Source organism: Bombus bifarius, unplaced genomic scaffold (genome assembly GCF_011952205.1).
Source record: "Bombus bifarius isolate JDL3187 unplaced genomic scaffold, Bbif_JDL3187 scf7180000009567_frag, whole genome shotgun sequence".
NCBI classification, from domain to species: Eukaryota; Metazoa; Arthropoda; class Insecta; order Hymenoptera; family Apidae; genus Bombus; species Bombus bifarius.
Genome location: NW_022885200.1, coordinates 10,419 through 36,429, shown reverse-complemented (window position 1 = coordinate 36,429; position 26,011 = coordinate 10,419). Strand labels below are relative to the sequence as shown.

Below are 26,011 nucleotides of genomic sequence, written 5' to 3'. Positions count from 1 at the left end.
ATATTTTCTACCTCAAAATTATTTATTTTAAATTAAGTAAATTATGCTTCTTTAAAACATACCATATCCATCTAAATCAATTTCATTATTTACTACTATGCCTAATATAGTATCTCCAACTTTCCCTTTGCTTTGATTCTCTCTCCACTTGCTTTAACAAACGTTATATTTACTCTGAAAATAATATTTATGAAAGATAAAAATTATCTCAATATAATTATTTTCTTTATTTTTTGTGTTTCTTCAATTAATCTTCTCTTAATTATACCTTAATTATATGTATCACTTATGATAATAGAAATAATTTAAAAATAAGATATACTTGTCTTAATAATACATAAATAAAATTCGTATATCATATATTTATAACAGTGTTATATTTTTAGTTGTTCACTGTCAATGTTGTTCTTATTAATACTATTCTATTAATACTATGTTATTTTTCTAGATGTTGTACTCCTACAAAGAGAAAAATTTCTTAGACATTATTATTAGCATTATTATTTTGACACCAATTTTATATTGGAAGGTAAGTACTGAAATTTTATTAAAAAAAGAAGGAAAGCACAAGAAAATTTGTATCACTTACTCTTGTTTTTCTGAAAGTGGTTGCGTGGTCGATATTCCTCTTGTTGCCTGCAAAAAGGGCAACGTTGTGTTGCTTGTATATTTTGAATAATTTGATGCAATACCGAGAATTGATCTCGAAAATTTTTGTAATTGATTTACTAACGCCATTCCACTGTCATAAATATCATGAGTATGGGACACCCTGACCGAACACCAGATATTGCGGAAAATATCAATTGTAGATCAATTGTACTTTGTACAGAAACTTTCACGGCATTCTTCGGCTGCTATACTGGGACGTTCCTTTACTGTGATAGGTTATAAAACGATTCCTAACGCAAGTGACGTATCTCTACCGGACACGTGCTCTTCGGGCCACACGTTTTATGATACAAGACCAGCAAAATGATCAATGTGTAATTTTACATATCTTACATTTTTTCCAAATGAAATATTGTTTTTATTAAACGATTAAAACCTCAGGCAACATTTATTTCATCTGATTTCAGTTTTACAAATATATATCTATAATACATATCTGTATAAATTACGGTCTGGTTATATCAAACAGGGACCGACACTCGCTAGGGAAAACTGCCCAAAAATTGAATCGTAAAAACCAATATGAAAGACAACAAATTTCTCGTTCTGCGGAACAAATAGAAATGAGCAGAGTATCTTTATCTTTATCTGAGACATTCAAAGCGTATCACGCATACGCTAAACCTGAAGAAAACTTTCTTGTCTTCCATGTTCATTTTTCCCTTTCCATTTCCGAACGGTTTCTTCTATATTTATTTATATGTTCGTGATTGATGCTATTGACAACATACAACTAAGGGGAAATACGAATAGTAATAGATAGATGTATAATTCATTATGCAATTTTATAGAATTAAATCTTATTTATCTTCAGATATAAAAACTATATTTACCAGCTGAAACACTAACGCATATGCAGTATAATATAATCTACTTAACAATCTCGTTTTAGTTATAATATGTGATTAATTCTTTTGCTATTTCGCTATAAACAGTTTTTTGTGCATACAATATTTTTTTATAGTATTCTAATATATTGTTAGATATTGTAAAGAAAGTAAAATACAGTTATTGAAGTCTGGGAACATTCAATGTTAACCTTGCTTCAAAAAATAATCTTTCGAATGAATGGGGAATAGATTTTTAGTATTATAGTTGGTATAATGTCATCATTGTTTACAATGTGTTAGAGTTAAAGAAATGAGACAAATTAATATTTCAGAAGCAAATTCAATATTTAAATGATGTTATTTTAAAATGGCAGATGATATGAATGTTCTTTTTATACGAGGAAATGGAAACGTATGTATGGTAATGGAAACGTAATGGTTTTAACATTATTTTAGTACAAGATCTTAGCATAATAGTAATTAACAGTATCCATTACCTTTTAGTCAATTTTTGAAAAATGACATATATGATAATTTGCAATAGTTTGATAATAAAATACTTGTATCAATATTAATAACATATAATTTGCTATCTCAAAAGGATACAGACACAGCCAATGATAATGTTTGGGATGATAGTGCATTAATAGAAGCATATGATAAAGCAATAAATTTAGCAAAAGAAGAAGTTATCAAGCGAATGGGAATGGATGTTGGAAATTCTCAACCGAAAGAAAACCTACAAAATCTTAAGCAGCCTAAACACGCAAGTAAATTACACAAGGTTGTGATTTTGATAGAATATTACAAATTTGATACAGAATATTATTAAATATATTGATTAAGAAGCAAATTATTTTATTTTGCTATTTTCTTATATTTATTTGTATACACATCTTTTCTCTATAGAAATGGATCATAGGAGCACCTTGTCGTGCAATATACTCAGAGGATGGAGAAATTTATGAAGCTATAATATAAAAAATTTACGAAAACAATGGCACGTGTGTTGTAAAATTTGTAGGTAATACCTTTAGCATGATGGTTATGTCAATTAAGAAATGTACTAAAAATACATATATATATGAAGTAAAGGCTTTCGCATAGTCTATCACAGTGTCATTCAGCAGGTCCTTAACTGGGCAGGAGTACCTGTCAATGTCTATGGGGAGACCCATAGATGATATAGTGGAATATAGGGTCATGAACCATAAACATGCATGTTACTTATTGTTCATTATTAGCTGCTTGGAATATAATTCTCCTCATTAGACGAGTGATTATTACTACATATATCAAGGCAAACATTTATACATATACATTTATGCACGGGAAATTCTAATACATTGCCTGTAAGGACGGTAACTGAATGGCACTCAGTCATTCTATTAAATGACAAAAATTTCTTTTACTCTGTGTTTAGGCTATGGTAATACAGAGAAAGTCGAGTTGAGTTCTCTTTTAGAATCAGAAGGTTTGCAAAGTCAAATAGCACAACAAAAGAAAGCTTTGGAAGAGAAATTCAATGAAGAGAACGATGAGACTTGTGAGACTAATTTTTCTACAAATGTAAATTCGAAAAAATATAATGTAGAAAAAATGGATTGTGACTCTGAAGAAGCAAATGCGTATAAACATCGCTTCATACCGGGACCATCTTTCAATTCGATGACTGATATAATGCCACCTGCACCTCCTTTACCACCACAATTAATGGCCAAGTAAGTACAATTTAAAAATTCTAATGGAATGCTGAATACTTCTAATATTAATAAGTAATTTGGAATAAGTTTAACATTTTATTTGGAAAAAAAAATACGAAATTTTAATAAAATGTACTAGATTACCAGATAATGATACAGACGCACTTTCAAGTATGTTGATGTCATGGTATATTAGTGGTTTTCACACAGGTAATTATTTCACATAAGTATTTTATTGTATATTAAATTTTCAATGGACTATGTTATTTCTTTTGTAGGTTATTATCATGGTTTGAAACAAGCAAGAAACAATCAAGAGAACAGGAAGAACTGTTGATTATATCAATTTTTTCAATAACAATATAACGATAATATAAGATATTAAAATAAGATATTATAATAAGATATAAGATAAATATAAGATATTAATATAAGATAATATAAAATATAAAACTCATTGTATTTATTTACTTCAATTATTTGAAATAAAGAACAGCTTTATTTTCATATAAGACTTTATTTTTTTAAAAATAATTACTAAGATAAGAAAAACTAAAAAACATATTTTTGATAAAATACACTCACATATATATGTCGGGTTATAATTAGGATTTAAGGCGCGTAATGATCCTTTGTTTGAATTAGCCATTGTTTTTCGAAACAGAGAATATATTTACGCGAATAAACAAGATTTTACAAAATATTATGAATAATGAGTTTAATAAATAATAAGATTAACAAACGATAAGTTTAACTAATAATTAGATTAAAGATTAATAAGTTTAACGAACAATAAGAGGAATGAATAATATGTCTTACGAATAATGAATTTAACGTATAATGAGGTTAACGATTGATAGGTTTCACGAATAATGAATTTAATTAACGCTATTAACAATGTTCCGGGGTTCAAACGAATCCACCGTCAACGGGATAACTCTTTACTATGTGTAGAATAATTTTAAACACAAAATACAATTGCTGAGACACTCGGTAAATTGCTCGATGTATCACTTTCCAAGGCGATCACACGAATGAATATCTGATGAAAATCTTTTTCGCTATACGACTGCATTTGTTTGTTATATGCTCGCTGGAAACATCGAGAAGGTTCCAATCGTTGTTGCTAGGCAATTTCTGTCAAAAGTTTGTTGTATACTCTTTGGAAACATCGAGAAAGATTCAAACGCCGTTACTAGGCAGTTTCTGTCTGGAGATTGATTCCTAATACAACGTGTGTCCCATTATATCGACATCTCTAAAGTACAATTCTATGTGATTTCTAGGGAGAACAATACAACCGATCCACACCTTCGTCAGGCAAAACGTTTATCCCGTGACCGTGGCTACGTTCGGCGACCAGTTGTCACCTCGAACCCACTTTCGCTTTCACAAATATCAAACAATTACAAATGACAATTGCTTAATTACAGTTATGATAAAATCTAGGCTAAAGCATTAGAAGGCTTCCTCAAAATTGCAAAGGGAAGGCTCCGGTTTTCCTTTCATCTCCGACATATATAATACAAGGATATAATACAACCGAACATTTTAAACTTAGCCTATAGCGCGTGCGCGCACACACACGCACACACATGACACACATGACACACATGCGCGCACACCCATGCGCGCATACACACGCGCGCATACACACATGCACACACATGCGAATGATTTCTCGAACGATAATCCATTTATTTATATTTTTCAATATCTGTCCTTACGATTGCGTATTTATTTGTTCCACGTATCATATTTATCTATTTGCATAACTGTAGGTGACATTTTTTTAAACAATTTTGCTAATATTTCATAACTTTTTCATTCATATTTCAAAGTGGTAACAGGTGTTTCTTTCTTTTCAAGTCTCCTCCATATCGGGCTTATTTCTAGTAGCCACGCTTGCTTACAAAGCAATTTTATATCTGCACAAGAATATCTTTCAGTACATTTTACTATGTGGTTTACAATATCTGTATTTTCTAATAAGTGGTTGCTAAGGTACAATTTGAATATACCAAGTCGAGCAACTTCATTGGGTAATGATACGTATATTTGCTTTTCGAGATGCCTGAGTAAAGCTGCATCAATGCCCCTAATAACATATTTACAATAAATATTATCGTTCTATTATACTAATAATAATGAAGGAATACTTCAAACAACACAATAACATATTTGGAATTTGGAGAAATATTACGATATTTTCTACTTAGAAAACATTGAAATAACGTGATATACGTACCAAGGGGAATTAGTTGTAGCCAGAAGAACTACATTAGAATTCTCATTAGACGCTAATCCATCCAATCTAGAAAGAAGTTCTGATCTGAATCTCTTTGCAGGTTCAGACAATATACAGTCTCCTTTATTTGTGGCGATCCAGTCAATCTCGTCGATAAAAATAATTGTAGGCGAATGACTATAGGCAAGTTCAAATAAAACCTGTTCAGTTTAACAAATGTATTATTCATTAAATATTATATTCGAAATTCCTTAAATTCATTGCCTCATCACGAATATGATATCATTTCGTTTTCCAAACAACTATTCTATTTATATATAAATGACGAAAAATAAAATCAAATCTTTTTATACCTAGAATCTCTCCTTCATAGACAAAGGAACAAAGAAACTTACATAGACAAAGCAACTTACACGTATATACTTCTCGGAATCGCCTCTCCATTTGCTGACCAATGAGCTGGCAGTTATGTTAAAAAAGGTACAATGGCATTCTGTCGCGACTGCCTTCGCTAACATCGTTTTCCCTGTTTTGTATATTTCTTGTAAACACGTACAGAAATGAAAAGAATGCGAGTATCTTACCTGTACCAGGTGGGCCGTACAGCAAAATACCTTTCCAGGGGGAAAACGGGCCATCAAAAAAGATAGGATACTCAAGGGGATACACAATGGCCTCCTTAACAGCGGTTTTACATTCTTCTAGGCCTATAACGTCATTTAATGTACAATGTACATTTAATTTGTTTACTATGATCTCCTGTGACGATACAAAGATAAAATGGCGTCTTCTCTATATTAAGTAAACGTTACGTAATTTGATATTTGAAGCGTTACTGAAATCACGTCATCGTCGATATACGTTGGACGGTTTATCGACGGGAATTTTATCGTTTAAAAGCTTTACGATACGTATATTAATCGAAAATAACTTACGCATGAGATGTCCTCAGCAATCTTTCGTAATTCCGGATTATCTGAATAAAGCTTTTCAATGCATTTCAATATCTTCGATTGCATGGATTGTTCCATTGGGACGTTAAATAGCTCTTCTGATGAACGTCCATCACTCTCATTGGGGAATAGTGACGTCACTGTCATTGCGAGATTAATATGATTCGTATTGTCATCAGTTATCTTCTGCTGTAGATTCGTCTCTTTCACAGGCTCACTTCTCGCTTCTTTACTAACAGATTTGGCTTTTGTCTCAATACTTCTACAAACACTGGATCATATTGTAATACGATACGTTGAATACGATACGTTGAATACCGTTTAATATCGTTAAATAATTTAAATTCTTACGTTTTGCTTGCATTTGTCACTTCCCTCGTCATTTCCCTTCCAGTTATTTTCTTACACAATATGGGATATTTTTGAAATTTCATCTTGTAATAATTTTCATACTCTGCAACGATAATTTCCAAATCGATGTTGTCGCAGACGCGATGTTCGGGAGATAGACGAGCTTCCCGGAATAATACATCGCTAATGTCTATATACCTAAAGAAATGTAGTTTTTAATTAATTATAGTTTTTAACTGATTAAAAATATTTTTCGCAATGACTGAACACTATAAGATAACCATCAAACAACTGTTTTATCTCTAGGTAAGACAGGCAAAAGAATGTATTTACTATATAAATCCTCGAAGATAATTTCTTGTCTTCTGCTCTTTAATTTCCAATTTTTAGATGGATAAGAATAATTTGAATTTATATTTCATATATTTGTTTATAACTAGTTAATCTACATTATCGATTGAGTTATTCTTAACTACTGAATTACCGATGTCGAATTTTCAAATTTGGTTTCGCCTTCTCTTTCCACGATGTCCACTGATTTCTATTTCGATTGGTCACTGACACTATTCAAGAGAATTGGAACTAGGAATATATTTTAATTATAATATACTCACCCATTGTGTTCCAAATAATCACATACAAGGTATAATATGTTCCGATGACGTTCCGAAATACGACTCTCCTCCTAATATAATTATTTTTTCATTACAATAATAAGTTTTTTCATGTAATTTTTTGTTACATTTGCGAATTCAACGAGTTACACATGATTTTTCATGAAACACGAACGTTAAAAATATTTGATACAGCCTAATTATAAAAATTGTTAGAAGCAAAAGTCATAGATACTATGTGCGAGTATCGCATGAAACGAACAGCTATTAAGAGAACTGCAGCAATATTACAAATCAAATAACAAAACACACTCGTCTGTGACGTGGAAATTCTAAAATCTAAAATCTAAAATCTAGAATATTCCTTACCTTTTTTCGCAGATTATAAAATATCTTATTCATACTACCTTGCATCGATAAATCACCGTTCATAGTGACACTTTCAAATCGCCTATCGTTTCTCAATGGATACGAGAATTTCCGTTTATTACTTTAAAAACAACCCGTCCATTACGTTTCTCTTAAAAAATTCTTTCAACTCCGTTGAAAACCGAGCATCAAACAAGAGACAAACGATTTGTTGCCATGGAAATGTTTGGTTCACACATAAGCAACGCACAAATATAATGATAGAATAGCTGAGTGTGTGTACTGTATAGTAAGATGGATGCAACGTGGAAATAGAAAGAGAACACCATGTATAGATACTTCCTGTTCTTGTTTAATCAGGCATGCACACTAGTGGACACTGACGCTGCTCGTATACCCCTGTTACATATTTCCTGTACAAGTGCGCGTCATTAGACAAGGACGGAACATCCTCTCTCTACTTCTCTATCGCGTTTTTAGTTCGCTCACGCGCTCTGTACTTATATCTATTACATTTCCACCATAAGCAGCGGCCGTGCAGTGACTTACAAAAGTTCCGAACGGTTCCATCCTGGGCGGACGGTTAATTGCGTTCGGTACTTCGAGGCAGGAAGGTGAGTACAGAATCGCTCCTCTTAGTACTCTTATTAGAAGTGTTATCATCGAATATAAGTTTTTTCAATAAATTCTTATCGTTTTACAATCTTTCTAGAATACAATGACGTCAGCAATCGATCATTTTCGCGAATTTATTGTAAATTAATTGGGGGAATATCTGGAGTTCTTTATCGGTTTCGACTGTAAAATCAGCAACTATTCGAATTTTTCATTCATAATTGTGACGTTTTCGACTCTTCCGTTGCCAAGACCCTCTTGAGAGATTTTTGGCACGTTCCATCACCCTTGTTAAACGAGTGCACATTGGTGGATATATTGATTTTAAAAACCAATACGTGAACGAGGTTTATTATCTCACTGGGACAAAGAAATCCGTTTTATTCGCGAATTTTCCGTGTTTCTTCTTAATTTTCGTGAGTGTCTGGCGCGGAGCATTATTTGAATGAACTTTTCATCGTTCAGATTATATTTCGTTTAAAAAGATTGAAATTGATGTCGAGAAGAAATGAAACAAGGTGCTCGGGCATTCCATCGTTTCCCGGGGAAAGAGAAATATGAAAAAAACGGTCGTTCTTCCTTCTGCCATTTTCGTCCATTACCAAAATGGTATGACCCAAATGTCCCGGGTCGTGAATCAATCAAGCGAATTTTGAATAATTTTTGAATAATATCCAGTTAATAATTTGTGAAACAAATTAATTTCATTTTATCGTTGGAAACAAATTAGTTGGATTTTTCTTTCTTTAGCAGTTTTCGCCGGAGTTGACCTGACGTGCTACTTCAGTTTCCATCTTCGCTTCTCGAAACTTCCAACGTCCTTGGTGTTGGAGTCTCCTTGCCCAGGTGAGTACATAGCTTCTAGATACTCGTCGCTGTTCATCCTTACGAGCCTCTCGAGCTTTAGTTGTCAATTGTTATCGTTAAAGGAAGAGAAGCTCGCGACAGATGTTATCGAACAAATCGTTTGTTCTCGAAAAGTTCGGACTTGTTCGTTGCGTTTGAATATATATGGACGGACGCCATTTTTCATGACATCTTCATGATTTGTCATGTCGTGAGTATAGCTTCTGACTACCATATGTTTGTGATTTATGTGAAATTTGACCACTATACCGTGATAGAAAAATATTTCCAATGAATTATAAATATTTTACATTGTGAATTATAAACATTTGTTAGAAATTATATCGTACTTGAGGTGAAAATGAACCATATATCTGCTTATGGAATACGAGGTAGTAAATCATTCGAAACATAATAACGATTAATTAAGTACATATACAATAACGTTTACGAATGAATATTGCGAATTATTGTATGGCTTTAATGCGGTATTTAATGTTTTGATTGCGGTCTTTGAAATGGTATCATAGGTGCTGATATAATATCGCGCGAAAAAGGAAAGACCAGTGGTTAATATTGCATGTGCACCAGTGCGTTGCGCTCGTCGGGGGTGGTTTTGACGCCGGTGCCGAGGAGAGACGCAGAACGTGTTCGATCGACCCGCGAACGTAGCCCGTGCTCATACTGCGACAGAGTTCGTTTCAGTTAGGCTCAGTCGCTGTTTGTCCGTCGACAGCGTATAGTCGCGTCGGCCTACGATTCCTTTTTTCTTCTTGTTTCTTGCGAACTCTCTCGCAACAGCCGTTCTATACGTACGCCGCCAGTATATCGCGTGATCATCGTTCCCGTTGCTTCCCTTACCCTCTCACGTCCTTCGAAGAAGACCTCCCTTTGGTTTTTCCTTGTTTGGAGGGAATTCATCGCTCGGACACATGGACTGCGAAGCACGAGGGTTGATCGAGGTATCAGCGTGATGTACTTTTCAGGTTTCATATTTCCTCTATGATACTTTCTAAGGAGAATTTGGAAGATATACATTTTTAGGAAATAAAGGTTTTTATGGAGTCATCGATAGGTTAGAATTTAATTAACTCTCTTATAACAGGTATTCCAATTTTTTAATATATAAATTTAGTTTCCTCTATGGTGTTAGAGAACATAATGCGGGCATTTTATGATATAACGAATATATTCGTATATATTTTAGTTTATTCATTCGTCAAATTTCCCTAGTAGGCCGGCCTGCAGCTCACATGCAGCACTTAGTAAAAATTTGTTTTGTTAGAGGTTGGCCATTCTTCTTGCTATAAAAATATCGTGAAGTCATATCATATGATAAAGCACCTTCTGAAAGCTAGATGCTCGATAACGAGCCTAATGATTCTCGGTAGTTTGTAATGTCAAGCTTTGAATTGGCGAGATCGCTCTGCTGTCAAACCGCCGTCCAGCGGCGACCACATTCTTTAACCACGTTCAAGGGGTATATCACGCTACAGAAACCATCAAAGGGTTTGCAAGTTAGTTGCCTTTTAGAAGTGGGGCAGTTGGTTGTTACATGTAATCCGTAGTTGCTGGCTGTTCTCCTTAGTCGCCATACATCATAGAGACGACAGTTATAGTCGCCAGTTGTCCTTGCTAATGGTTGCTTGTTGTCGCTAGTTAGTTCTCGTTATCGTTATGTATTCCATCAATCACGCGAAATTTAACGTATGGGAATTTATTCTTCTTTATTCTTTCTGTAGGGAGATTTTTTAAGACGAGGAAAATATAGAATATTTTAAGACGAGGGTAAGGTTTGAATTTAAGTAACTGTTTTATGATACAACAAAGTGGAAAGACGATTTAATTTTATAAAGTTTAAGGTAATTTTTTAAAAAACTTCGAATTTAAAAGATTCAAATAGATATCTTAAACGTAATTAAACCCTCCATATCGTAAGAAATTAAATGAAACTGCGCAACAAAGTTAATACATTTAATGTATTATTTTAAACATTTATTTAAAAACATTTATTTAAAATTAAAGTGTAGGCGTCGACGCGCGCGCGCCATTCGAAGCATTTGTCAGTTCGTTACATCTGCGGTAAAAGTTGTAACTACGAAGAAGCTTAACATATGGTGCGTCTCAAGACGACAGTAAAAAGTATTAAGAGATTTTTCGAGATTTTTTCTTTTAAGTTTCCAAGTACTTTTTCTATTTAACTTCTTTTTTTTTGCATTTTCTAACAATATTCGATAAATAGAGACGAAATATGACAGTTCTTAGTTCCGGGATTTATTGGTTCGAAAGTTACTTCAAAAGTGTTTCTGGAGTTCGTGCGGTTAATACTTTTAAACTACTGAGTACGACTTATTCCGTATGGCTGGACAAATCTTTGTTGATACTGTAAGCGTAACTGGTCCGGATATTGTCTTGTGGAGATAGAAAAATACACGAAGTATTGATTGAACTACATATTTTTTTAATTCTTTTTTAATTCTTTTAGTTCTTCATATATTGATAATAAAACGATATTCCGCTACTTTGAGCACAATATAGTAATGTTTAAATAAATAATAAAATTTACGCATTTCGTCTTCATGCGTCGATAAGAAAATGCAAAAAAAGTTAAAGAAAGATGATGCGCAGACGCGAAGTTTAGTCAGCAATAATATTTAAAACCTCTAAAATATATTGTACACATTTATTTGCAAATAAGCTCAATGAAATTGAACTGTAACTGTGTTTCCAATAATGTCTTCCATGTATTGCTCGCCATTATGTCGGATTAACAGCTCTAAGTGATCGACCTTAATCACTAAATGGCGGCCGTGATTCAGTGGTATAGCTTTACATATGACGGACATCGCAGGCGCTTGTAAGACGTCCATTGTGAAACGTTTCCAATAGCACCGTTTATGTGATGGTGAAATCTGAATATATATGTCGGATCACGATTCGAATTTTGGGCGCGCGACGACTCTTCATGTGGACTAGCCATCGTTTCACAAAGCCGAGATTTTATTTACACGTATATACAGGTCTATCACTAAGCTTAACAAATAATAAGTACAACTAATAATAAGTCTAACAAACACTAAGCCTAATGAATAATACGATCTACGAATAATTAAATTAAATAATACTATTAGCAATGTTTGAGTTCAAACGAATCCACGGTCACCGGGATAACTCCTTACTAAGCGAAACTAACTTAGACGCAAATGCGATCGTCGAAAATGCTCGATGTATCACTCTCCAAGGCAATCGCAAGAATGCCAGCCTCGTGGAGATTTTTCTCCCTGTACGATTGCATTTTGTTTTCTATACCCGTTTGGAAGCATCGAGAAGGTTCCAAACGCCGTTGCTAGGCACACTCGTTGGAAGCATCGAGAAAGTTCCAAACGCCGTTGCTAGGCAGTTTCTGCCTGGAGTTTTGATTACTAAATACAATGTATGTCCCATTGCATCGGCACCTCCGAGGCAACATCACACGTGGCTCGGCCCGCTCTCGATGCCGCATGCCGCCACAACCACATTTCTCGGAAAACACATACAACCACTCCAGACCTCCGTTAGATAAAACATCCATCCCGTGACCGTGGCTACGTTCAGCGACCGATTGTCACCTCGAACCCAATCTCGCTTATTACAAATCTTAAGCAATTACAACTATAATAAAATCTAGGCTAAGGTACTAGAGGGTGTTCCCAAAATTTCCAAGGAAGGGCTTCGGCTTTCCTTTCATCTCCGACATATATTTGACTATATATATTAACTATATATTTTCCCTAGGAACAGTAAGATTTTAACGATACAACTTTATCAAGAGATCTTAATGTCATAAACGGTATCGAAACTTCGTAATTAATACTGTTAAGGAAGAAAATATTGGTAATCTCCTCTAACGACGAGCGCTTGATATTCACAATTAGAACTCGATATCTTAGCTTCTTATAATATCCTAATAAAATGTTATTTATCGATTACAATTGTCCTGTCGTATTTTCTTGTGTTTGCTTTATAAATGTGAACTTTATTCAAAAAGAGTTCATCGATATAACGGTATTGAAGAGAACTACTCGAGAAACTATATCTAGCCCTTGGATGGAGGGATTGCTTGCTTCTTACAATCGAATAATTGGAGTGTAACTAGAAACACGAACGGTAGTTTAGCAATGGAGAAGAACTTTAGAACGACAGCAATTTTCTTCTTGTTTCTTTGAGAAAGGCACCGTTCATTTTATGTTTGACGAGAATGGGGTTGTTGGACGAATTTGATTAAAAAGGAAAGATCTTTAACAAATCTATATTTTTGATTTAATTTTTTGAAAATGCAATTTTGCATATACCTATGTGCAATTATATACTATAATCGCAGGCGTTTCTTTAAAATGATGTACCATTGAAACAAGGCAAAATATCGTCGAATTCTTCTAGATTCAATTTCTCAAAAGAATGGCTCTATTGATTAACCAAACATAGTTCCCATAAGCAAGCATATACGTACTTCTCAGAAAAGATAGTTATATCTAGATCAATATTACTCCCCACAGTGACCTATATGTCAAAGAAAAAAAAGACACATCAAGTATTAAATCATACTACTATTACGTCCACTATCTCTACAAATCCTCTACTCTTGGAAAAGTCTATCTTATTCAAACGTAACGTAACTCAAATTAAATCTTTTCCATCATCATAAATACGAAACATTTATAAAATTATCATCTTCGATTGTTTACTCAACATCTAGCTAACAAAATCTTCTCCATCGCCGTACCCCTTAATCCTGACCGCGAACAATTAACGTATGAATAGTTAATTTATTAAAATTTAAACGACCATTTTACGCTACTTGTACTCGAATGATTTTAGGATCTTGCTGTATCTCTTGCACAGTGTTATACTGACAGGCGAGAAACATAGAAACGTAATTTCCGATCCATTGATTTACCCTAAACAGACGATGATAGGTTATACGGTGGACGCAATACAGAAGCGTTTCCGATGCAATTCGAAGGTGCGTTGTTACAATGGAGTTCAACGATCCATAATGACTATTTCCCCGCCAGCTACAGCCTGTAATAACGGAATAGCCAATAAAGTATATCCTGTCGATTTAATCGTTACCCCCACGGTGCACCGCGCGCACGGAGATCGGATCGGTGATTTTCACGTGATGTTTCGCAAATCGTGAGGCGCTCGCGTGATTCGCGCGTTTTAAGCGTTCCCGCTCTTCCCGTCCGATAGAAAGAGAAAGGGAACAGGGGGTGGAAGGAAGAGGGAAGATACGTGATGCGGGTTCAACCTGCCGCGGGAACCTTTAAAGAAGGTCGGTGCAACGGGAGAGATGTAATTTTAATAAATTGGAGAACAAGTCATTGTAAAAGATGGATGTTCAGATGTTGGAGATGCAGCAGATTTACGACTCGCTGGAATTAAGTTAGTTAAGGTGTTGAAAACCTAACGTCTTTTCAAAGGCGTTTACCGCGTTTCTTTTCAAATCAAAATACATACACACGATACGTACAATGTATGCGCCTAAAGTTTTAAAGTTAATTTCTATTCAAGGAATGGACTGTTTTATTATAGGTTTAGGAAATTGAAAAGAAGCAATTGCTTGTTTCTAAGAAAGAATCGCGAGAAGTACAGTTAGAAACTGTATTGTGAATCACTTTTCCTGGTTTCCGTAACGAGGAAGTGAAAAAAAAACGCAGATAAGTCAGCTTTTACCGCAGCTAAATGGGAGATACGCAGGTACGAGTCGTTACAGTTTTGTCGTTGCAACGATTCCCGCTGCGTAATTTGATAATGAACAGTTGAAAAATAGCAGCGTTGTGTCCGTACTCTTTAATATCCCATTATATGGAAGTTAACGACCGGAAAATACACCGCTCGACTACTTGAAGGAAGTAGCTCATGAGCAAGTCTTTTGTATCCTCGCAATGGTATAATTCCTGTAACGTCTCGTTCTCGGAGGATTTATTTCGTTGATTTGTACTTGTTTATTGCTTTTGTGTTTTCATGAATGGAGCATGTTGCATGCGAATCGTAATATGGTTTTAATGGCGTTTCGACTTCAATGATATCAGCGGCTGATTGCGCTTCCCGTAAGAAGCTTCCAATCATTATGTATTTTAGGAACAACAAATAAGGATATTTAGAGAACGAATTAATTATTCAATTGTTCGCGCAAGAAATACTCAGTACCTGTCTCTTTTTCGAAAGTTATAAATGCTGTTTTCAAAGAGTTCCTTAGCTCACCATAAACCAGATAAGAATCTTTGGTTCCATCTAGAAAAAGAAACCTTCAGATCAAACCGAAAGGGGTTCGGATTATATTTTCTAATCGTATTTGTATATTTCTTTTTACGGTCAGCTTGTCATCCACGTACAATCGAACAGAGAGTCCATTAATTATTTCCCTTCGACTTGTTTCAGGGGGAGCATCTCGGAAGCCATGCCGGCTGACGAGTTCGCTGGAAATCGAAACAGAAGCAAACCAAGACTGCAACCACCTTAACGAACCGCTATTATCACTGGCAAGGTCATCGGGCAGACCGGATCTAATCATGCTCACGCCGACCATGCTTCCTGTGCACTCGTTCCTCTTTCTTAACGACGTCAACCAGAAGATCGGGTGGTAAAAAATTCGAAATCGAGTTGATTGAAAATCTCAAGGAATATTAAAAAAAAAAAAAAATACGAATAAACAATTTGATATAGAAATCATCCATTTTGGGCAAAGAAAAGAAACAATCAGAAAAAGGAATAACCACAGAAGCTCTGAATTTCATTGCTTCCTAATGGTACTTCCTTGGATATTTTTACATTCTGGAGGCGTGAACGAACTCTGAAAAACAGAAACGACTTCTATCGGATGATCGAAAGAACTACCTGGACACTGAGTATAATTATTCACACGTGCGGATGCCATTTCCGGCATGTTTCTCCATGAAGAAGGTCAGCTTCAGTTTTTGCCACTTGTAGATAGAAGTTGAAGTGGCGGACGTCTTAACGAGGTTGCTAGAATGTCAAAGAAATAGATGAGGGAAATATTATGAAGATATATTTATGAATATCTAATTGAGCATTTAATTAAGAACTTAATCGAAAGACCAAAAAAAGTATTTCTTGAGACCAAGTACATATCTAAGTATAATAGTCTTTTGTACTTACTGTTTAGTAAGAGGACTCGAGTAAAACGATTACTCGTTAAAAGGAACAATAGAATAATCATGCCTCCGCAGACGGTGGTCTCTGCTTTCATGCCTCATCGCGGAGAATCTCAGCGAAAAAAGTGTCCCGAGGCGTGAGCTGAAAGGTGGCTATGTAGGCTGCCTAGTGAATGCCGTCGCCATGGTGGAGCTGGCATGTAGCAACTCCCTAAGTCCAGGAACCTAATCCCGCGTCAGAAAGACAAAATTCGCTACGGAGAAAAGTAAACAAAAATATATATATAGGAAAGAAGAGACAAAGATTAAAGGTCGTTAAGAATTAAAGGTAATTTAATGATAAAAGGGAGAAAGAATTGTGTAAGAATTCTACTGGGAAAGAAAAGAAAGAAGAAACCTTCAACGAGAAAGACGTGCTCAGAAGCGAGTCCCGCGTAGCGCCATGTAGAGGAGCAGGAAGAAGCGTAGTCTTCCTCAGGCATTCCAGCGTCGAGTAATGCTGAAGCATATCCTGACGGGGCAACCGTCGTCAGCGGGCTCCAGGCACCAGCACAATGACTACCAGGCGAGCTCGGGCTCGTTGCACGGCGGCCACCACCACCACCACCATCATTCTGGTCACCAACAGGATCAACAGCAACACCATCATTACAACCAAAACAGCAACGTTCGTGGAACGACAGGGGGGAGCCAAGGACGGGGAGTCGACGTTTACGACTCGGTGGTCCATCAAAGAGCCAACGTGCATCAGGCTGCCACCACGCCATCTTCCACTCACAGACACCCTTTGAATCATTCTCAGTTGAGCGTGAACAATCTTTCTCAACGATTGAATCACTCGCACGCTCTTAATCTGTCCACGTTGTCCACGTCGAAGCATTCTGTGAACAGCGTCAGTCCTGTTGCCGGTGGGAATAACAATAACAATAATAATAATCTGTCGACTACATTGGGGGTGATATCCCCGGCGCCGTTGCACCAGGACAGCAGACCTAAAGCGAATGGAGGCTTTGATATCTCGAGACTGTCCAGATTACCCAGTCAGGCGACACCTTCGCCTGCACCTGCTCTTCAGGGTACGACTACCGGGGGACAGTTAACCGGTCCTGGTTCCACGGCGTACCCCTTGAACGCTTCCTGGTCGTCGTCAAGTCTGAAATAATTAATAAACAAAAGGCATCGGAAAATGTAGAAAATAAATTTGCCAAAGAAGAAAAAAGAGGTGTTAAACAAAAATCAATTTCAGATAGTGAAAACGAAACAACTGATAAGTTCGTCAACGAAGGGAAGTTCTTTTAACGAACACAGCTAGTGATAGCGATAGGTATAAATCTGTAGAAAATGATAATGCAGTAACGGGTGTAATAATAGCAACTGATGAAGCGAAACATAGAGGCAGACCTAGGAGATCGGATAAAGTCGAAGTTAAAGAAGATGAAAATACAAGTGTAAATTCCGACCAATTGCGGGGAGACGTAACCGCGAGGAGAGACGTCAACGGGGGTCGTAAATCCCCGTTACGATTATAACAATCGACACCACGAATTGATCGATCCCCTGATTTCCGTTGAGATAATAGGGGTGATTGAGTTTGTATAACACTGTGATTCACTGAATTATAAATTATATATTTCCAACACTTAGATTACACTGACGTAGAGAAATAAATAGTTAACAACTTGTCGCACGAAGATGTGATAGATATGTACGCTAGAGCAGGGCTCTTATAATGGAAATTAATGTATTAATGGACTTAGCACTATAATATATTTAGGAGAGAAGATGTATGTTCGACAACACCGAGAACCGACAAAAGATTTTCGTGAAGTATGCGACTCTCGCGCTATGTGTAAACTGCCGCGTTAGGCGTTAGTTTTTAGACTGACTGTCGCTCTTTTTCTAATACAGAAGAACAGTTCGGTGTGGGTGTGCCCCTGTGCCTAAAGAACGCGGATTCGTTGTTCCCACTTTCGTTAGGAAAAGTGAGGGTAACGAACCGCGGTGTCGATGGTCATGACCTGCACTACTGCTCGAAGGGATGAGTAGGAAGTCTCCTACCATCGTGGTGGATAGATGACTGTGTGCGTGAGGAAAACATAGCTTGTTTTATTAGAGGGCTATTCGGATTTTCCTAATGGGTGCATACCCGCTTTCTCCGTGTTTTAAGTACGCCTAATAAACCCAAGGACCTCTCTAAAAACCGACTGTGTTTCGAGAATATTTTTAAGCTTTAGAAATTCTTCAAGACAAACGGATTGAAGACACATGGCGAAACAATACAGGGAAGTGAAAGTTATGGTGGGTCCTTAGGTTTATTGAGGGTCGAAGTGACGTTACGCAGGCCGGTTGTTGTCCGGTGGCGCGAGCTGGCGCGGGCTGGCGTGCAGATGTTTTAGGCGGCGTAACAACAAGGAAGATCCTAGAAAATGAGAAGGGTGGATTAGAAGAACGAAGAAAACTCGAAGAAGATACAGAGACAGAAGTCAATTCAAAAGGTATATTAAATAATAAGTGCGATTTACTTGATACCGAAAGAGCTATTGAAATTAATGATACGGTTCAAGATATTAAATTCACTGAAGGTAGAAGCCGCACTCAAAATGATATGGAAGATGTAGTAGAAGTTTCACAAGAATTATCTAATAAAAGTAAGTTATCAGAAATAAGGATTGCACTTAACAAAATTGAATATACAAAAACTATTTTACGGAATAAAAAGAATTCATTAGAAAGAGAAAGAGGAGTAAGGGAAAAGAAGAAAATGTACAGACAGAAATTATTTCAAAAAATATATCAGATGATAAATGTGATTTGCTTTAGAAAAAAAAAAAAAAATATTATCCACAAACTACATTAGGAATTTATCTATTTTAGTGGGGACAAAGAGAAAGGATAGAGGAGTTGATCAATAGACTGTGGATTTTGAAGCGTTTATGAAAAACTTACAATTTTAATAAAATATTCAATGTAAAGTCTTTGTTATAATATTCAGATAGATAGATGAAAAAAAACTGAATTTGCATAATTACTCATGGCTTATTGATCAATCATGCGACTCGTTCAGAGGTAACTCGAGTTGTAAAGGCGACAATTTATTAAAAATGGTATATCTGACGTACGATACATTTGCTCATGTTAAACTATTTAAATAAGTATAAAAATCACGCGAAAAAAAAATCTACTGAAAATAATGTTGAACTAGTTAATAATAATAAATCATATAGTGAAACACAAACCTTAAATCAAGATTTTAAGTTCAAAAAAAAAAAGAAGAAAGAAGTTGATAAAATGACAGCAACATGTAGCAGCAGGCGAGAGAAAATAAGCCAAATTTCTAAAAGAAGAAACGATGCTCAAGAACTCGGAATTTCTCGAGTGGATATGCTAAACAACGAATTTAATGAACAGTTGAAAGAACGTGAAACAGCAATAGAAGACTTACATCAAATGTTAAAGCATCAATCGGAAATTCATAAAGTTACCTTAAATGAAGCAAGTTTGAAAATAGGAGAACTGCAGAGTGCAGTGTATCAATGTGCACTAAAAATGCAAGCGACGTGACGATTACTTTTAGAACACCACAAGCACCACGAAAACACAATCAAGACCAAACAAGATCAAGTTCAAAAGTGAAGTTACGTGAGCTTATTACTGCTAACGACCAAAAATTGAATTACGATCCCGAGCATCAACTCGCTGATCTTCAAGTAGAATGTTCCGACAAAGACAGGACGACACAAGAGTTCGAGAAGCACATAGAGGACATGAAGGAGGAAGTGCAAAAATTAGAATTGCAACTCGACGAGTTACAAAAGAAAGAAAAACACACACGCACGTAAAAAGAGTTCAATCTTTTGGAATACAAATTGAAGAACTAACAATAAAATTAGAAGAAATAACACAGAAGAAATAAGTCACAAATATGAAATTGCCTGATGGCTGATGTTGATCGTTGACGTTTATAATGAAAGAATTTCGTCAACGGCGCCATCTGGATCCTTGTTGAAAAATTAAAATAGCCGCAACAGCACCATTCAGCTCATTACCCAGAGTAGCTCTGGTTGCTGAGTCGTGGAGGAATTCTTATCATCAACGACATAAACTATACCAGTTCCGGTAACGTTCTTCAGATGGTCCAGGCACTCGAACTCGCAACATCGCTCTCCAACACGGAATTTCTTGCATGTCTGTAGTAAAAAGAAATCGATCAATTGTACAGATCAATCGTCACTCGACTGCTCGAGAATTCAGATCATCCAGAGAATAGAATAGAGACGTGGAAAAATGTAGTGCGATCATCGCAGTGGGAGGAAATAGGGGGATAGGGACCAAATGAATGAACGAGATGTTAAGGACAACTGACGATAAGTTCTTCTTTTGTCGAGAATTGCATGTTTGTGAATGGTTTGTGGGTGGTTAGGTGGAGAGAATTGAAGAGTTTGGAGGTGACTGGAAGAGTGTTTTGGGCAAGGTAGATTGCAGAATGGTTGCGGTAGCATTGTGTTAATTATGGGTTTGTACATGTAATCTTTGTATGTATCACTACATACAACCTAACGTATATTTTTAATAATACATCAGAGTTTTAGTTATTTCATAGCTATGAATTTTATACTCTATAATCTTGACGTTTTATTTCACAGAAGCGTTTGAATATCCATAAAAATTAAATGAACCAATGTATTCATTATCTTATAGAGAAGATATATTATTTTTAATTATGTTCCAATTATTTATCATGATCCTGATTTCCTTATTCTGAAAATTTGAAAGAAAGTTTTGTAGTTTGATACTTTCAGCGACAAAGGGTCAATATTGCTTTAGTATATTTCGTCACATATACATGTATATTTATATGTCGGAGATGAAAGGACATCGGAACCTTTGGATAGCCCCGCAACATTGCAATCTAAAGTCTACTATAACTGTAACTAAACTATTGTAGTTATTCAATCCGATTGTAATTGTTCGAGATTAGTGACGGTGAGCTTTGGCTCGAGGTGACAGTCTGTCTGACAGTCTGATGAACGCTTTGCCTAACAAAGGTATGGAGTAATTCTATAGCTCTCCTTAAAAGAAATATTCGTGGCGACACGCGACTGTAAACATTCCAACGGTTTCTGTCCCGTGGCTCGCCACACGCAGACCCTATTCTTCGAGTAAGATGATTGCCAGATGTCGATGCGTTTCCGCAGTACATGTTCGGCTAGCCCGAGGGCCCGTTATAAATCTTAAGGTTTAGTTAACTAAAGTCCTTCAAACAGACAAACAGTCTTTGTCCCAACTACGGGAAGATAGGGGAGACATATTTTTCAACGAGCGGCGTCTCCCACTAGCAACTTTCCCTCGAGGGCGGCTAGCATCTTTTTCTAACCACCGATATGGAGATTGACCAATTAGCAGCAACGCCAATTTCCCTTACTTTCTGAACGAAGGCTTTTCTCGACGAATCCGATGATCTCGTGTCCTTAGACACACCCCATTATAGTTTTCCTCTGTGGCATCATCGGGACGGGAAAGGCATTCTCTCGCTCGCGATCTCACTGATGAAAGGAGTAACTCTTTACGACCAGTGAATATTACGCGTCCGACTTAGATTTTGTGAGTACGTTCATCTATCATCCCGTCGACCGCGGATTCGTTATTGAACCTAGGATCATTGTCATTAGTTTCTCGAGTACCTAACTACCACGGTTACTTGTCCGGTTCTATAATAATCGTATTTGCACTAGTCAATGTCTTCTCTATTGCATAACGACAACGTGTAACCCAAACGCAGATTCGTTTCACGCCCCTAACCCTAATTCTAATGTAAACCCTACATATATGATATGTAATTTATAAACAGAATTCATTGTAATGATATAGATAGATTTCTTAGATAGTTAAAGAAGGTAGTTGTTCGCAATCATGCACTTGACAACATATTCAAAAGTCATTGAAATCGGAAAAGACGTTACGGTTCTATAGTTTCACCCAATCAATATTTATTAATCATAAACGAAGTAGCTATAAATCTTGACAATTCCCAGTTAAACTTAAAATAATTATTGCATTTTTAAAAATAATGAAAATTTATTATTTGCATAAGCGATCTAATGATCATTCTTGCGTTCTTCATTGTAAATTAAAATAAATAAATTATACACTTTACTTTGTACCGCTTAGGACTGAATTATAACTTTACCGAAACAGTGCAAAGCATTCTTTAAAATTCTCTAAAATTCATTTGCATTCATTTCATTTATATACATATATTTATACATATGTTGAGTTGATAGTAAAAAGTACTTCAATGGAAATTATTTAATAATAATAATTATCTACTGTGCCCTGTTCTTTAAGGATTAAGTATGTAGTAGTTCCTGTGCTCACAGTTAGAAAATAAACTATCTATCTTGTCTTGTGCGTTCGGTTCCTCATTGTGTCTTTTGATGCCGTTGATGACACATATCACTTCATAGTGAAAAAAGCAACATTCAATCACGGACCAGCAACATACTCGAAATCTTATAAGGAAATTCAAGAAATTCAAAATAAAATAGAGTCGAACTCAATCCTAAAATCAAATGGAGTTATTATTACTCGACTGAACTATTTTCAATCAACTCTCATTGAGAATTATAGGTAAATTCTTTTGGCGTGGTACTGTAACAAGCAAAATTTAACATAATTTTGAGACGAAACGCGAAAGTAAATCGATAAAAAGGAGGGAGGGTTATATTTCCCCTTTCCTTCTTGAAAATAGGCCGAAATCACATTGAAGCGGATCAAATAGTACATATATACAATTACATAGTCAAATAAATACTAACAAAAGGGAAGCCAGCACCAATACCTTGGGCCTTGATATATGTTGACAAGGACACACTTCTGATTAACTTCCAGAAGATTTTAGCCATCACTCGTTAGTCCTTAAAAATTTATTAACAGAAGCATATTGCTACTACTATGTACAGCGTGTTAAAAAATTTATTTGTCAAAAAAGTGGAACGCTAAATTTCCTGAATGTTGAAATGGTTACCACTTCTAAGAAAATTCTACATCTGGTCTTTTTAGTTTTCTCAAGCACTGAAGCCATTGACAGCGCGTAGACAAAAGACTGCGACGAAGTCAGGCCATAAACAGTAGACAGGCGACGTTGGCTTCGGGGTTTTCAGTTATTGGGTAACACAGCTAGCGTGCGGATCTGGACCAGCTCAAATTGTATTCTTACTTATAATTACACTTCTATTTAAATATATTTTCTGTCTTACAATTTATCCACGTGTTCTCTCTGTTTACACATCGAATAACCTCAACACTGAACATGATTAACAAGGCCAAATTTTTTGCTGTTGCAAAAATCTGTTCTCTTAGGAACAGGTATTTAAAGTGTCCTGAATTTTTAAACTGATTTTGTTCATATTTTAAAGTCAGATATGTAGTATCGTGGACAGATTGCCTAAGAAATATCGGTTTTTTTTTATTTACCGTACCGTATAATCTACCGTACAAAGTTCTTGCATTATATGAACCATATAAAAACATAGACCTTCTTTACGTATTATTCTTCTTACTGCTTCTTGTGAAATTCCTACTCGATAAGCTATTGTTCGCAAATACACCAATAGATTTATACGTACACTGCACAAACGACACTTGCTCTTTCTTACGTCAATGTACACAATGAGCGTCGAGTGGAAATCAACCTAACCCCAATCGACGATCTGGAACTTCTACTTCACGCTGTGATCTTCCATCAGGTCTTGAACAAAGAACAATTCCCAGCACGCTTTCTAAACTTTATTACTTATTATTATGTTCATAATATTATTAATTTTGTATTAATACAATAATAATATCGTATCATTATTATATTATTTCTTTATTTTTCTGCTTGTATTGTCTTTTATTCGTAATATATTGTCGCAATATAATAACAAAATTAGTTTAAGGGATAATGGAACCTTAAAGATTTTTTTCAAATGAACGGGTCATTTGCAAACCATGATTCTTTTTAGACATTTGTTCTTCGTGATAAGTACTATATGACGCGGTAAAAAAATTTGATTTTGAATATCATGTTTAAAATCAGTTTTGCGAATCATTTTTTCAACAGATCTCCGCAGATTTAAAGATGTAGCATCACCCCCCCCCCCAAAGCAATTACAAATAATTTTTTTAATACCTTGTACATTATATTCTGCCTATATGTAAATATATGTGACTGTGAATTGCAAATACGGACGTACGTGTTTATTTCCTAGTTTTTATTTGAAAGGAACATCACATATGTTGGTCGTTCCACTCGGTCCGCGAACTCTGCGAGTTCATAAAAATCTATTCCAACCCAATGTTCCATATGCGAGCGAAGCGGCTTCTCTAACTTTCGGCCAAAGAAACATTTCTAAAAATTTCTTGTTCGCTCGCATATGAAACTGGTATTAGGTTGGACTACTCTTTTTACGAGCGAGTAGAGCGAGCAACGAGAACAGTGTTTCTCTACTATATGTAAATGAATACTATACATTGTTTTTTATAAATATTTTTTATTGATAATTTCTTAGGGAATAACAGGCGATCGCTAAAATCTTCTAGAAATTGCTCAGGAAAATGTCCTTGACAACATATATCGAAGCGAACATCATTAGCAAAAACTCTGACGGATCATATATTTTTTAACAAGAACTTTAAGATAAAATATGCAAGAGAGCATTATTTAAAGAATTGAAAGAAGGATAAGTATGAGAGAGAAAGCAGGTTGTGACTTTTATTGATATAACTGTTTTACTATACTAGCAATAAGAGGAAAATTGAACAAAACAAAAGCTAATTAATTACATATATATGTCGGGTTCACATTATGATTAGGGTTAGGGGCGTGAAACAAATCTTTATTTGGATTAGACATTATTGTTATGCAATAGAGGAGATATGTACTAGTGTAAATATGATTATTACAGAATATGGCAAGTAACTGTGGTAATCAGATACTCGAGAAGCTAATGACAATGATCCTAGGTTCAATAACGAATCCGCGATTAACGGGATAACAGAATGCGCCTTCTTCCAAGGTCCACGTTGTACCCAACTTCCTTGTTTACGGTTCAAGTATTACTGAACTAACTCTTTGTTAAAACATAGAATATCCACCGAGCGTAAGGACGCTATGTAACTAGCTAATGTGACCTCACGAGGGAATAAGTCTCCGTCGCGTTGGGGTGTGTCTAAGGACACGAGATCATCGGATTCGTGGAGAGATGCCTTCGTTCGGAAAGTGAGGGAAACTGACGTTGCTGTTAATTGGTCAATTTCCATGTTGGTGGTTAGAGGAGGATGCTAGCCGCCCTTGAGGGAAAATTGCTAGCGGGAAGCGTCGTTCGTGAGAAAAATAGATTTCCCCTATCTTCTTGTAGTTGGTACAATGACTGTTTGTCGGTTTGAAGGACTTTAGTTAATTAAATCTTAAGATTTATAACGGGTCCTCAGGCTAGCTGAACATGTACTGTGGAGATGCGTCGACGTCTGTTAATCATCTTACCCGAAGAATAGGACTTGTGTGTGGCGAGCCACGGCACAGAAATCGTTGGAATGTTTACTGTCGCGTGCCGCTACAACTATTTCTTTTAAGGAGAGCTATAGAATCACTCCATACCTCTGTTAGGTAAAAA

At 35.8% G+C, this 26,011-nt stretch overlaps 2 protein-coding genes, 1 long non-coding RNA gene and 2 pseudogenes across 3 annotated transcripts; 3 read left to right on the top strand and 2 right to left on the bottom strand.

Moving 5' to 3' along the window:
• Nucleotides 1–12: 12 nt before the first annotated feature.
• Nucleotides 13–986, bottom strand: LOC117215398 (annotated as a pseudogene).
• LOC117215397 lies at nucleotides 342–3,557 on the top strand (annotated as a pseudogene).
• Nucleotides 3,558–4,999: 1,442 nt separating this feature from the next.
• Nucleotides 5,000–7,803, bottom strand: LOC117215401 (katanin p60 ATPase-containing subunit A-like 2). Its single transcript, XM_033461784.1, has 8 exons — nucleotides 7,741–7,803; nucleotides 7,372–7,442; nucleotides 6,758–6,955; nucleotides 6,389–6,668; nucleotides 6,038–6,212; nucleotides 5,867–5,979; nucleotides 5,454–5,653; nucleotides 5,000–5,303 (listed from the first exon to the last, which is right to left on the bottom strand). Exons 1-8 carry the CDS (start codon nucleotides 7,801–7,803, stop codon nucleotides 5,030–5,032), a joined length of 1,374 nt encoding a protein of 457 aa, XP_033317675.1. The 3' UTR covers nucleotides 5,000–5,029.
• Nucleotides 7,804–9,656: 1,853 nt separating this feature from the next.
• LOC117215399 lies at nucleotides 9,657–10,680 on the top strand. Its single transcript, XR_004489091.1, has 2 exons — nucleotides 9,657–10,153; nucleotides 10,307–10,680. It is a non-coding gene; the product is annotated as an uncharacterized LOC117215399 (long non-coding RNA).
• Nucleotides 10,681–16,854: 6,174 nt separating this feature from the next.
• On the top strand, nucleotides 16,855–17,520 carry LOC117215400 (serum factor response D-like). Its single transcript, XM_033461783.1, has one exon. The coding sequence runs from the start codon at nucleotides 16,855–16,857 to the stop codon at nucleotides 17,518–17,520; it is 666 nt and encodes a 221-aa protein (XP_033317674.1).
• Nucleotides 17,521–26,011: the final 8,491 nt, after the last annotated feature.